The sequence below is a fragment of the Lonchura striata genome, chromosome 3 (genome assembly GCF_050655825.1).
Source record: "Lonchura striata isolate lonStrDom1 chromosome 3, ASM5065582v1, whole genome shotgun sequence".
Lineage (NCBI taxonomy): Eukaryota > Metazoa > Chordata > Aves > Passeriformes > Estrildidae > Lonchura > Lonchura striata.
In genome coordinates this window covers 92,063,434-92,077,742 of record NC_140705.1, presented here as the reverse complement: position 1 = coordinate 92,077,742, position 14,309 = coordinate 92,063,434, and the positions used below count along the sequence as shown (strand labels likewise).

The 14,309-nt window shown below is 42.2% G+C and overlaps 1 protein-coding gene across 1 annotated transcript; it reads left to right on the top strand.

Annotated features, from left to right (window-relative positions):
• Positions 1-23: 23 nt before the first annotated feature.
• LOC110475793 (protein arginine methyltransferase NDUFAF7, mitochondrial-like) lies at positions 24-6,996 on the top strand. The gene is made up of 10 exons (XM_077781959.2): positions 24-167; positions 426-583; positions 666-746; positions 2,039-2,149; positions 3,099-3,309; positions 3,814-3,872; positions 4,587-4,700; positions 5,509-5,652; positions 5,964-6,137; positions 6,498-6,996. The coding sequence occupies exons 1-10, from the start codon at positions 95-97 to the stop codon at positions 6,708-6,710; spliced, it is 1,338 nt and encodes a 445-aa protein (XP_077638085.2). The 5' UTR covers positions 24-94; the 3' UTR covers positions 6,711-6,996.
• Positions 6,997-14,309: the final 7,313 nt, after the last annotated feature.

The window sequence follows — 14,309 nt, the reverse complement described above, 5'->3', positions numbered from 1 at the left end:
CGCACGCCGGCGCCCGGGCGGAGAGGAGGAGGAGGAGGACGAGGAGGAGGAAGACCGAGGAGGAGGAGTGGGAGCCGCAGCAGGAGCCGCTGCCATGGCGCTGCCGCTGGCGCGCCGCTTGCTGCTGGCGGGCCGCCCGCGGCTCTCCCACCCCGCCGCTCCCCGCGGTGAGCGCCGCCTCTCCCCGCTGCCCTCCCCGCTCGGCGGGGCCGCCCCGCTCAGCGCCCCTCTCCTCCTCTCTCCCCGCTGCCGTTCCCGCTCGGCGGGGCCGTCCCGCTCAGCGCCCCTCTCCTCCTCTCTCCCCGCTGCCGTCCCCGCTCGGCGGGGCCGTCCCGCCCAGCGCCCCTCTCCTCCTCTCTCCCCGCTGCCGTCCCCGCTCGGCGGGGCCGTCCCGCCCAGCGCCCCTCTCCTCCTCTCTCCCACAGCTCCGGCGGCGGCGCGGCCCCGCTCGGGCGCGGGGGCCGAGGCGGAGGCGGCGGGCGGGGACGGGGCGATGCTGCGGCACCTGACGCGCAAGCTGCGGGCCAGCGGGCCGATCTCGGTGGCCGAGTACATGCGGGAGGCGCTCACCAACCCCGGCCAGGTGCGGCGGGGCCGGGCCGGGCCGCGGGGGCTGCGCTGCGGGCCCCGCTCACCGCGGCCCCTGTGCCGCTTCCCCCTCGCAGGGTTACTACACACGCCGCGGCGGCGTCGGCGAGAGCGGGGACTTCATCACCTCGCCTGAAATAAGCCAGGTGTTCGGAGAGGTAACGCAGTTCTTCGCGTTAAGTTACTTCAACCACGCGGGCTTGGCTGGAATCCTGGCGGAGAACAAGCCATCCACGAGCCAGCAGTGTGCCCCTGTGGCCAAGAAGGCCAATGGAATCCTGGGCGCATTAGGAAGGGCACTGCCAGCAGCTCAAGGGAGGTGATCCTGCCCCCTGAGTCCGGTTCTGGACTCCTCGGGACAAGAGAGACATGGAGCCCCTGGAGTGGCTCCAGTGGAGGGTAACAAAGATGATTGAGGCCCTGGAGCATCTCTCTGACGAGGAAAGGCTGAGGGAGCTGGGCCCGTTCAGCTTCGGGAAGAGGCACTGAGAGGGGAACTCATGGGTGTCTGTGAGTATCTGAAGGGAGGTGCCAGGAGGATGGAGCCGGGATCGGCTCGGTGTCCATTCTGTCAATGGGCAGAAACTGATGCACAGGAAGTTCCACCTGAACATGAGGAAGAAATTTACTGGCACTCAGATTGCCCAGGGAGGTTGTGGAGTTTCCCTCAATGGAGACATTCAGGAACCATCTACACAAAATCCTGTGCTGTGTGCTCTAGGATGACCTACTTGAATGGGAAGGGTAGTCCGGATAGCCCAATGTGGTCCTTTCCAATTTCCATCCCAGCTGATTTCCAAGCCAGTTTTCCAAGCCACCTTATCAATGTCAAAATACTGGAGTAGCTATGATACGGTTCAAGCTATTTCCCAAGAGAAAAATTGGTTTTGAGGGAGGAAAGGGGGTTTTGTTTTTCTGAAAGTCTTTTTTATGAAACACCATCTGTGCCTAGTAACACTTTCATACAGAACTTGCTTATAAATAAAAAGAGTTTGGTGATTTTCCAGTGTGAAAACTTACCCTCAAAAATAATCTCCAGAGTTTAGTCTGGCTCGCTCTGGTTTGTGTATAATTTCCAGAAGTGAAGACTGGCTAAATCCTCTTCTCAGTGATGCTTTGGTAAATGTATTGTCAGGAAAAACAGCTGTCCAAAGGTACCTGGACAGTGACCTACATTTGAGCCTTAGGTGAAAGTTCTTGCTCCAGCCAGAACAGACTCTCCACATTTATTGATGGAGAGTTGCTTCTGCTGGGCTGACAGCAATCAATGACCAATTTTAATACTTAAAGACAATAATGTGATGTTATGTATCATAATTCTTCTTAACTTCAAAATATCAAGACAGAATTTGGCCATGTTATCTCAGTTACTATCAGACAAAGGCAGGTGTGATTTTCTGCAAGTGCTGAATTTCTTACTGTAACGCCGTGTGTTGTTTCTCACTGACAGTTAATAGGAATATGGTACATTAGTGAATGGATGGCCATGGGCAAACCAACCACCTTCCAGCTGGTGGAGCTGGGCCCAGGGAGGGGCACCCTCACGGAGGATATATTGCGGGTAGGTGAAAACCACTCGTGTTCTTTGTTTCTGGCTGTATTCCATAGCTGCAGTGAAATCTGAGGGGAAGATGTTTCACTGCCTTGCCTAGTAGCCAGATCACTTCAGTCAGTTTGGCAGCTCCGACTCTGATTAGAATGGATGAGTTTCTGGGACCAGGGCTCTCAGGTGGAAGCAGACCGGGGCCAGCATGTGCACACTCCATGGACATGGCTGTGACCTTCCGAACATCACTGGAGAGAAGGGGAGGGCAGGAATATTTAATTGTAAATTATTTCTGTGCAGGGAAACATTATCCAAACTGAAAACCATCTAAGAAGGTGTTGCTATGTGTAATTGATACGGAGACCTTAGTGCAAGGAACAGAACAGGGGAGTGCAATAACACAGAATGAAATTGTGTTAATTCCTTTGGGCATTTCAGGGCCTTACTTCTTTTGAGTTAGTGCTTTGTGTTCAGTCATGCCTGCATGGCTGTCTTTATTAAAATGCTGGTGATTCGTAAACAGATTGCTAATGGGACTTAGCACCACATAATAACTTTTGTTCTATTTACGTATGTTAATAAAAATAATGAGATGTGGGATATGAAACATTTCTTAAAGGTGGCAGGGAAAACGGAGACATTTTCTCCTAATGCTAGACCTTCTGCAGGTCTTGGAGGAGCTGCTACTGCTCTTCCAAATTAGCATTTCATATTTTTGTCCTTACAACCCTGTAATGTATAGCCAACTTTTTTGAAGTGTAGCAGCTTTTATTAAGATTTATGAAGAAACTCACGCTTCCTACTGAGGGAGCAAAATGCAGATTGTTTTGTTAGTGAAAGCTAATTAAAATCTATCTTGAATAGTTAATAGTGAACAGTAAATAGTGAGAAGAAAGGTTAATACTTAAACCATTAAGGGACACAGCACAAGACTGCACCTGATAGAATTCATCTGTCTTTATAGGTCTTCAAGCAGCTTGCCTCTGTTCTTAGTACATGTGATATCTCTGTTCATCTGGTAGAAGTGAGCCCCAAACTCAGCGAGATCCAAGCAGTGATGCTGACAGGAGGGAAGGTGCAGCCAAGCCCTGAGGATGAGTCTGCTTACATGAAAGGCATTAGCAAGACTGGAATTCCCATTTTTTGGTACAGAGACATTCAAGATGTGCCACCAGGTAAGGAGCTTGAATGCCTTGTTAAAGGGATGGTGCCCTTCCTTCACTGATAACTTTAGATAGCAGAGGGCATCTCTTCTAGCCTTCACACTGGACAGAAAAGTAGTTTTACACATATTTGTTCTTACTTGTATGACTCTGAGGCAGGAGGATCTTGGTTCATTTTTATCACTGCTACCTATTCTGTCAACCTCCATTTGGGGATACCTACCCAATTTCCTATATTCTGACTTTTTCTTTCCATGGGAAAAAAAAAAAAAACCCGAAAACTTTACTGCTTTGCCTGAATCTCCTTTCACAAGAAAGTGATCTAAAATTCATGGACTGGTAACTAGAACTAGCTGTAGAAATGGTATCTTTAATGTGTGCAAGCTGGAAGTAATTACAATTTCTTCACAACCACATTAACTAGCTTAATTCATTAAAAATCATAAAAATATTTTAAACTGAGAGCTGTTCTAGAAGTTTTATAATTTAATGCATTTTTTTTTTACCTTCCCACAGGTTACAGCTTTTATCTAGCACACGAGTTCTTTGATGCCCTGCCAATACATAAGTTTCAGGTATAGAAAGATTATTACTTTTAATTGTGACCATCTGCTTAAACACTTTTTCTCTTTGAGGAAGAACAGAATTGAGGTGCCAACTAGTCACATGCGCTATCTCTGGTGATGAAATAATTCTAACTGAATTGGACAAATAAGGCTTAATTCAGCTGAAAACTGTAAAACTAGTAATTATTTTTAATGGAAAAACTTGAAGAAAGATAAGGATTTCTTTCTGCTCAGATAACTCTCAAGGTTTTGGGTTTTTTTATTTCTTATGCTACATTGACACAGATTTTAATTTCCACATGATTTTCTGTAATAATACTAAGAAAAGACTGAAGGGGTTTCACTTAAATAATAATGAGAGCAGTCAAATAGAGTCTAGTTACAATTCAGAAGTAGCTAATTTATGAAAATCACCAGTAGAATGAAATCTTTTATTTTGATAAGTTAAATGTTGCACTGTCAACAGAAGAGGCGGCATTTTTCTTCAGAGCATCATTGATTCCTTTCAAGTATAATTAAACTCGTATTTGTTGGCTCTGCAGATGATTCTTCACCACAAGCTTTTTCTAAGGCAGTTAATGGAATTAAATGAGTAATAGTTGTTAACAATGTATTGTTCCTAAAACCTTTGTGAAAAGGCTTGACATATTAGTTCAGTCAAATGAACAAGATACTGTGGTACCTATTGGAGTGTAACATGAGTACTTTGGGCTCGTTGAACAGCGAACAGAAAAAGGCTGGCGTGAGGTGTTGGTTGATATTGACCCAGAAGTTCCTGACCAGCTGCGGTTTGTCCTGTCACCATCCAGGACCCCTGCGACACAAAACTTTATTCAGGTGAGGTTATGCCTACCAGAGCTCATCCTTACACCTTTAGTGACTCTTTCAAGTACATTTAGTGCTTCTCAGTTACTCTTACAGCAAGAAGAGGGCTCTCGGTCTATAAATGAATAAAGCTTAAAATTTCCACAAGTGTTTAGCTTTGTATGCTGTGAAACTGCAGCACAAAAGTTACCATGTGTATCAAACTTTGCAAAATAGAAGCTTGCACACAGAACATGTCTCAGAGAGCAAACCAAGACACCAAATGATGGGCAGACTTTTCCACTGTGTGTGTGGCATCACCATCTCAATAGTGGCCCTGCCGCAGCCAGGCTCTCAGCATGCTGCAGGGTACTCAGGGCAGCTGCCTGCTCAGTGCCAGGCTGACCTGTAATGGAGAGTGGCTGTGGCTTTTTCCTGAAGTGCACTGGATACTCAAAGCTACAAAATTAAGTAGTGGAGATTAAACGGAGCTATGAAGTCTCACAGAGGAAGGGCTCTCGGAAGGGTGTGCACAGCTGAAGTGCTATTTTCCTTAAGTACTACAGCAAGGAAATTTCACCTGATAGAGATATTATTGGTAGAAAAATTGGCATTTGACTACTGGTTATTGAAGAGAGCACTGAAATCCAGCACTCAGAAAATACTAACTGAGAATGAGTGATAGCAAAAACTAGCTCAAGCCAGTGTAGGTAGCCTAGGATGCACCTCCTGTACCTGCATGTCCCAGGAAAGCAACAGCCCCAAGACACCAAGTGTGAGGGATACTTGCCTTGTGCTTGTCTGCTAATACAGGTGTTCTGGTGTTTGAACTCTGCACTAGCCAGAAGAAACAAGAGACCATGTGGAAGTGTGTCCTGAGGCTGGTGTCATTGTGCAGAGGCTGGCCTCTCGAATAGAGAAGGATGGTGGAGCTGCTCTGGTCGCAGATTACGGCCACGACGGAACCAAAACTGACACTTTCCGGGTAAGGCATTTGCCCTGTAGCAATAAATCAAAAGACTCTGTTATCTTTGATTGTTAGGTTCTTGTAAGTTAAAGTTCATAGGTGGGCATAATAGCAAAAACTGCATAAAACTGAGTAATTCCTGTTTAATCAGTTCCCAGAAGGATTTCTGTCATTTGGAAAGGGAAATCTGCGCTCTTCCTACATTTATCTCAAACTTTCCATGTATAATTTGCTATTGTCGCCACTCTTAAGGCACAGCTTAATTTTTGCCAGCCCTGGCTATGATGGTTGGGCTACAGCTGAGTGTAATCTTCCAATTTCATTTGCAGGGTTTTCGGAATCACAAACTTCACAATGTGCTGAGTGCTCCAGGTACAGCAGACCTGACAGCAGATGTTGATTTCAGCTACCTTCGAAAGATGGCACAGGGAAAAACAGCTACATTAGGCCCTATAAAACAGAGGGAGTTTTTAAAGAACATGGGCATTGACCTCCGACTGCAGGTATGAGTGTACACATCTGCAGAACTCTCCCAATCCACAGGCAATACTCTTAAGCAGTATGAGAGCTTTAGTCTTTGGTTTTAAAATGAAGTTGTTCAAAATAATATGTAGGTATGAGATCAGAAAGTTGATTCTGCTAGGTGTAAGTTACTCCAGATCCCTGAAAATAAATTGATTATATTTAGGAGCATTTAATGCAAAACTTTCATCAGTGTGTGGGCTATGGACCACCACCAGTGATCTCTCCAGTTTTACCAACCATTACAGCACCATTAAGTGGAAAGGATGCAAGAAGGGATTGCAGGTATGCAGGAATTTATAGGAATACAGGAAGGACTCTAACCTGCATTTTTTTTCTAGGTGCTCTTGCAGAATTCAAGTGACACAGCAACTCGTGAGCAGTTACTTCACAGCTATGCTATGTTGATGAATCCCGAGAAGATGGGAGACTGTTTTAATTTTTTTGCCCTGCTGCCTCACCACAGACTTGTACATCCTGACAAGAAAGATAAGCCAGAATCAAAGTCTCCCCTACCACCTGTTGCTGGATTTAATGAACTGTTACTAAAGTAATTTTAAATACTATGGCAAAATGCAGGATGGCTGTTTCAGAATGAGTCTGGTGCAGCACACCAAACCTCTGGACTGACCTGTTCAAAGCAGTATGAGTGGAAATAAAACACTGCGCATACAGAAACCAGCACACACAGAGCAAAGAATGAACAATGTTTTGGGAGTCTTTTGAGAGAACAGATTGAAATATTTACTAATGGATTCCAAACTTGTCAGTAACATGCACTATGAAGACTTTAAATGTATACAAGCTTTGGTACTTGAATAAAATCAAGATGCCTTGACATCTCTGAAGATATTTTTATAAAGAGAATAGTGACAGGACGCAGGTAAAAGGAGTTCCTGCTGGCTGAATTTCCACAGCAGGACATATTTAATAAATCCACAAACAAGAAAGTATAGGACCATTTACTTCTAAGAACATTTTATAGGAGAGATAATTCACGTAAATAAAAAGAACTAGTCTGATAGGAAAATAAATTTTATTTTCAAGCTTACCAGAGGATATTTACAAACAATGGGGTGTATAAAAATATAAAAGTATTTGACAGTGTCATTTTGAGGCTATAAATTTTACATGAGCTTTTTTATAGCATCACCATAGCACTATTGCTTGAATGAACGCAACTTAATTCATCTAGGGTAAGGGTATTAAACACTGTAACCTACTGCTGTCAAAGTCTGCAGTAAAAGTAGAAAAAAGGGAATAAAACTCAGCTACTTTACTACTCTAAGAATTTTACATATAATGTAATCCTGATTTTTTGGTTTCTTGACTACTAGCTGCTTGTGACTTCTCTTGTCTGGCTCCATAAGTCTGCATATGATCAGGCAATCTCTTTGAAAGGTCAACAGCATTATTTTTATTTTAATACAACTTGAAGAATAAATAGCTCATATAATATTTTGAAGCAGTGCAGACTTCATGGGGAGAGACAAAAGCCAGGCCTTCTATTTCATTATTGTTCCCTCCTTCCTCTATTCCTGTTGTGCTTTTTCAAGTGTATGAGCTGCTTTATTTTCTCCCTTACAACAACATAAACAACAAACCCACAGGTAAACCTGGAGTAACAGCTCAAGTAAAAAATCTGAAGTTTAAAACCAAACTGTATCTATATAGTACAGTTAGGATGGACTATAGCAATGGCTTCACTGAAATTTGGTAATTTAAGCATTGGAAGTTGATAAACAGCACTGCTTTGCTTGCCAACAAGAATGGGCAAATACCAAACTACCAACGTCAGAGGTGATTGCTCTGGTTGCAGAGATGGAAAGCAGTGCCTCTTTGAACAATCAGTCCTGAAACCCTCTCTAAACAGGGTTAAGAATCCAGAGCTCAGCCTTTGCCAGCACAGACACCTATGAAATGCAGTGGCAGATAGATAAAGGACAATGGGAAAAGAAAGAGTGAGTTGAAGACCCAGACCTAACTGTGGGCACATCCTTCTGCAGCTGCCACTGACCACTGCCAGGTCACTGCTACTGCAAGCAGCTGCCAGCTCTGAACTAACCATTTTAGGTATATCTAACAACTTCTAAATCTGATCACCTGCTTCCTTAACTGAATAAAAACAGTATAAAAAATACTTGTCTACACACAAACAAAAAAAGAAAAATCTTTGTAGGAGAGTGGAGATACCCCAAAGCCTCTCACTGCCTTTGCAGTTCAAGCCTGTATCAGAATTTTATAAAAATTTCCAACTAAGCTCCAGTTAAGCAGCTTGGCACATCAGGGATGCATGCATCCATCCAGTACCCTCCAGGAGTACAACACTGTTACTCCATAAAAAAAGGATTTCACCCTTCTAATTTTTTAAAATAAGACCAAAAAGCCCTCTTCCATTTGCATTTAACATTATGGCCTCAAACTTCTTTGAAATACCATTAACTTGAACTGTCCAAGGGAATAATTTCCAAAAAAGAGACTGCTGTTTCCCGCTCTACTGTGCCACAAGTAGCATTAGTGGTTGGGAATCCTTCAGTTGAGGCATGTGCACAGAAAAAACTGAGCAGTTGCTTTTGGACTCTTCATTCAGCTCAAACAGTTCTGAGCACAGTAAAGAGGATAGGAGGGATGCAGGTTAAGGTGGCAAGGCGAAATCTTTTCTCCTACAGTCTAGCTGCCCTGGCAGAAGCAACAGCTGATGTGGTATCCACTGTTACTTCTAGGTTTTGAGCAGAGTTAACATAACAAGCTAGCAGGCTACAAACTACTCCTGATGTAAGTCCAGGGAACCTTAAAAATTAGAAAAATATTAGAAAACTTTTAAAATCTTATTACTCGAAATGACATAGGAAAGCTGCATGTATTTTCCCTATTTTTCCACATCCTTCTGCTAAAAGCTGATCTTCCAGAGTGAAAAGATACGCTACATCAAGTCTTGTGTGCTCTCTGTGCATTATTTGTGTAGTTTTAAGGCAAAATGCCTTTGGTGTGTATCAATGATGTGCCAGCCTTGCATAGCAGCGCACTGTTGTGGCTTATTGCTTTTTTTAACAGACAAAATAAAAGCCTAGCACAGCTTTGATTATCATCTCCATCAATGTAAGAAGTTATGAGGTTTTCCTTTTTTTAGTTTGTTTTGGTTGCTATCTGTAAAAAGTTCAATTAGGGCAAAGACACACATATTTAACTGTCTAAACAGCAGCAAATTATTCCTTCATCTATGAAGCTGTATTCAACTAAACCACCATGTTTTGCCTTAGCCAAGGTATTCTGTACTGATTTCTTTATAGACTCTTCACCATCCACAGTTTGAGAAACAGGAGATCTAAGTAGCAGAAAACAGTCCCCTATGGCCTAGTAAATAGGGATTAGAAAACTATTACAAAACTCTTACTGCATAGGCTATGAAAAGACAAAAACCCTTGAAAAACACAAACCATTTGTTGGAACTCAAAATGCAAGGATTGTGTTAATGTTTTCACAGAAGTTTAAAGAGGATTTTTGTTTTTAGCTTACAGGCCCTCAAAAAGAGTTCTTACAGATTTAGAGATAATGGCTCAGATCATTGTTAAGGCAAACACCAGATTGCTGACAATGTCAGGCAAAGATTTCTTATCATTCATTTACATTTAAAGAAAAAATATTTTGAGTGGACAATCCAAAGTCACAAGATTTTTCAATCACGTTGTTAGAGTACCCAGAAGTTTGCACAGTTCATTTTCTAGCTCACAAAACGTTAAATGCAAAAATAAATTTTAGAGGAAAATCAAAAATAAGTTATGTGAAATTAGTAGCGGTAGTCAGAGTTTTTCAGTTATTTCAGAAGCCATCAATCTGATCACAGATTCAGTGTATATTGCAAATGTGGTCAAGCAATTAGAGGAATCACCCTCAAAACATACGGACAATGAAGTTTTATATTCATATCTATTATGCATGACAATAATCATAGAAAACAGAGAACATAAATATTTTGTTATACACATCAGAATGCATTCTTCACTTCTGAGGTTTTTAGTAAAGGTGAATGTTCATATAGACAGATTCACAGTGCCCATCTCACAGATGCTGCCAGACATTTTTGAGCAAGCAAAATTGAGCCGTGCATTTTTTCACAAAAATATACAAACATTGATGGAATCCTTTTGCTTTTCTAAAAGTCTGGCAAAGGAAATCATCAGTGCTTGTCAGAGTGCCAGTTTGTACAGCGTCCTGTATCTACAGGAGTGGCCAATTCGAGAGGTTTGAAAAAGTCTTCAGCTGTGGCAAACTGATGTCACAAAATAGGCATCTTTTGAGAGGCTTGAAAACATTTGTGTTTCAGTTGATATATTTTCACATTTATGTTTCAGTTGACACATTTTCAGGAGCAATTTTTGGATCATAACATACAGAGGAAACCACAGAACACATCATACCCTGAAATCAATTTGGATAAACAGACAAGGAGGAGGCAGGCGCAACATCTCATATGCAGTTGAACAAAGCTTTGTATGTGTTGAATTTTTTAAATGGTTCTTTTTCAGAGTCCACTCCATCAATTGTCAGACATTTTACAAACAGTGCATGAGCAAAACTAAGGGAAAATTCTTTAGTTTTGATCAGAAACCCAGAGTCAGGACAAATTGAAAGTCCATTTACATGAATAACGTGGGGCAAGTGTTTCGTTTGTGTTTCTATAGAACGAGGAGCAAAGTGGGTGTCAGCAAGGCACGTGAAACCTTATCAGGTGCAGATGCCAGTGAACATGGACCAGAGAAGCAGAGAAGCAAGCACGCAGACAAAGATGAACAGCAATGCTGCAGACATCTCGTCGGACAACAATTGGCAACTCAGAGACTTGGGGTTTTTCTGGGGAATCAAGTGTTGTTTGGATGTTGCTGCATTGCGGGGTTTCTCACAGAGGTTGGGGACATGGACATGGGGTTCAGACAGATAGTGTTCATGTGCTTCATTCTCTTGCTTGTTGCCTTGGGCAATGGGACAGGTTTTCCCATGAAACAACCAAGGGAAAATGTGTGGGAGACTTTGGCTAAAGCAGCGGGTCTGGACAGCATTTGCCTGACCCATTCAGAACTGGGGAAACAATTTTCAACATGCTTGGTAGGTGTGCCAGTGAAGGAATGACCAATTCCAAGAGACATCCCTCCAAAAGGTTCTGAAGTCTTTTTCGGATCCTGTGGAAGGATGGCATGTTTGGACACAGTTCCTTCCTCTGGCTCACTTTGAACCTCCAGAGTTGGACATTTTTTGGGTCAACAAGAATGAAGTTTGGTATCAAATTCAATCCATTGAGAGTGGCAAAGATAGATAATCATATAGTAGATATCATTCCAAATCAGTTCTTTTATAGAAATGTGTCATCCTGGTGCAATCACACCAAAGTGACAAGCAAACCTTCCCTTCAACACCCAGCCACTTTACCAAAGGGAGTGTTTTTTGATTTGCGGGGACAGAATTTGGCCTGCTATCCCTGCAAAAGTCAAGGGCAGTCCATGCAGCATTGAGGAACTTTCATTGATAACACCTGATTTGAAAACCTTAAAGGAGCAGACACATAGGAAAGAAAAAAGATCCTTTGAACAATATAGCCAAATTGTGATGATGATGTTTGTACCTAGGACAAGGCTCGGAGAATTGCAGTAGCAATTTTCTCACCCCAAACAGCGTTAGGGGTGGCCTTGGCACAATTGGACCACATAGCATACTGGATTGAGCAAACACAGTCGTGCCATTTCGTCTGCACTGAGTGACATGTTAACAGATATCAGCAGTGCAAGACAAGCGGTGCTTCAGAGCAGGGCAGAAGTTGATTATTTGCTGCTGTCACATGGGCACAGATGTGAAAAATCTGAGGGGATGTGCTGCATGAACTTGTTTGATCATTCAAAATATATTAATGAAAATATGAAACAGATGCAAAGTAGTATCGGCAAATTGAAAAAGAAAAGTTACAGGATTCTGGTAAGATAATTTCATTGGCTTTTTTGATCTTTCACCATTGTGGAAAAAACTTTTAAAAATAGTATTTTATATTCTTATAGGGCTTGTAGTTCTACTTGTTCTGCCATGCATTTTTATGTGCATTCGAAGGGCCTTGAACAACATGGCAAAGCAGGTGTTTCTGGTTCAAACAGAGGGGAGATGTTGGAACTCAAAATGTCTCTCAGACATTTTTGGAGGTTCCAGGCCTTGGTCAGAAACATTTTAGACCCTGGCAGGCAGCTGGAAACAGCTGTGATTTTGAGTTTGAGCCATGGAATGAGTTACCAACTTTGGAGGTGGAACAAGCAGTCACAAAAGGTTAGATAATATAGTAGAAGTAGTTACAAAACAGAGGGGAAATTTTTTTAGTATTGTACAGGGGGGGTTTTAGCACCTGTACAGGGGGGATTTTACTTTGTACATGGGGCTCAGAAGTTCTAAGATGGAGGAAAGTGGGCTGATCCTGTTCTTCCTCCTTATTTTTCATTGCCTCCATGTTCTTGGAGAAGGAATTTCACCACCACATGGGACCCCAGAATAAGGCCGGGGTTCTCACAACCAGAGATACTTTTCTGCAACTTAGGGAGTTATTCTACCCAAGCGTTAATACACACACCATTGTTCTATTTGACCTTTCTTTCTACTTGTATAATTCTTCTGCTGACGAATCTTATAGCTACTGCTTAGTTCTAATCACCATCCTGCTGTTTCTGAGGCCTGCCTTTTGCAACATGCCCAAAACCCTCTGATTTTAAGGAATCCCACAAAAATGAGACAGAATATTGCATCTCCTTGAAAATATCACTGAAAGAAGATACTCATGCTGGAAAGACGCAAAGTTCAAATACTGCAAAATATAAAGAGCATTTCAGTTCTAAATGGCCATCTTGGTTTTTATTAGGAAGTAAAAACCACTTTTTTACTATTTCAGAAGTATTTTCTGAAGCACTACTGAAGGATGTACAATAAAACTCTTGACATACTCTGAGAAGGCTCTATATCTAGAAAAATGTAGTGTGTTTTATTGCAAATTAATCCAGGAGCAAGGTAAAATTGTCTCTTTTCTGCCAGTGAGCAAGTGTGTGAGTATGGACACATTGCATTCATCCCTAGATTATATCCATTCCACTCTTTTTTACTAAGAATGACAACTGTCATCATAAAGCTTGGAAAATGTTTTTATTCATAGGCCTCAGTGTGCTTTAGAAAAGGAGATAAAATTCAGTAATTTTCATACAAGATGAAATGGATTCAGAAAAAGTTGCACTTAACACTAAACTATTCTAATTTCAATTCAAATGCATGAAGCATTATCCACCAAGCATGCAAAATATCTGAACGCTGGATAGCACACAAGATTTTTATTCTTGATGAGAGTTCTGAAGGGATATGAATATAATTAAGAATAGAAAACCAAAACTTATAAATTAAGCAGTTGAAACTCAAGCTGGCAGTAGTTTCTCACCATATGCTCTACTCAGAACTTGATGGTTAAACACAAAAGACATCAGGACATAGCCTGAAAATAAGAACCTGGGCCTCGGTTAGTTGACCAACTGTGTTGCCAGCATGTATAAATGATTTACACTACTGGAAATGCAGAGGGCTTGGCAGAGTAACAGTATGTGACATTCTATTACAAAGCTAATGTTGAATTAGCTGCCTGGAACTTGACTGATGAATGAAATATGCTTATACATTTAGCATTAATCCAATATAAAAATCTTGTAGAATTTTAGTCAAGGAGATGGTATTGTTATTACAAAACTGTTTTGCTTTATAACCAAGTGAGGCCGTGGAAGGTAATCTTAACGTCAAGCATTTTTACAGTGCTTTAAACTAGTCTTGACTGTACATAGTATACATACACCAGAAATGCATTTTTAAAATAATTTTAAATTATTATTTAATTCCTGTGTGAGGAATTTGAATGGATTAAATACTGTGGCTTTCGGGGGTCACTTGCTGCTGTTCCCCGTCCCTCCCTGGCCCCCCGGGACCCTCTGGCTAGCTGTCCCCTCCGGGGACTGGGGTTTTGTCACGGTCCCGCTGCCCCGGGCTCACCAGGCAGGGCTGGGTTGGCACGGTCTGACCTGCGGCGTTGCCTTGGTCGCCGCTAGGAGTCAAGATAAAGAGATGAAGTGAGGTCAATGTTATGCAGTCCAGAG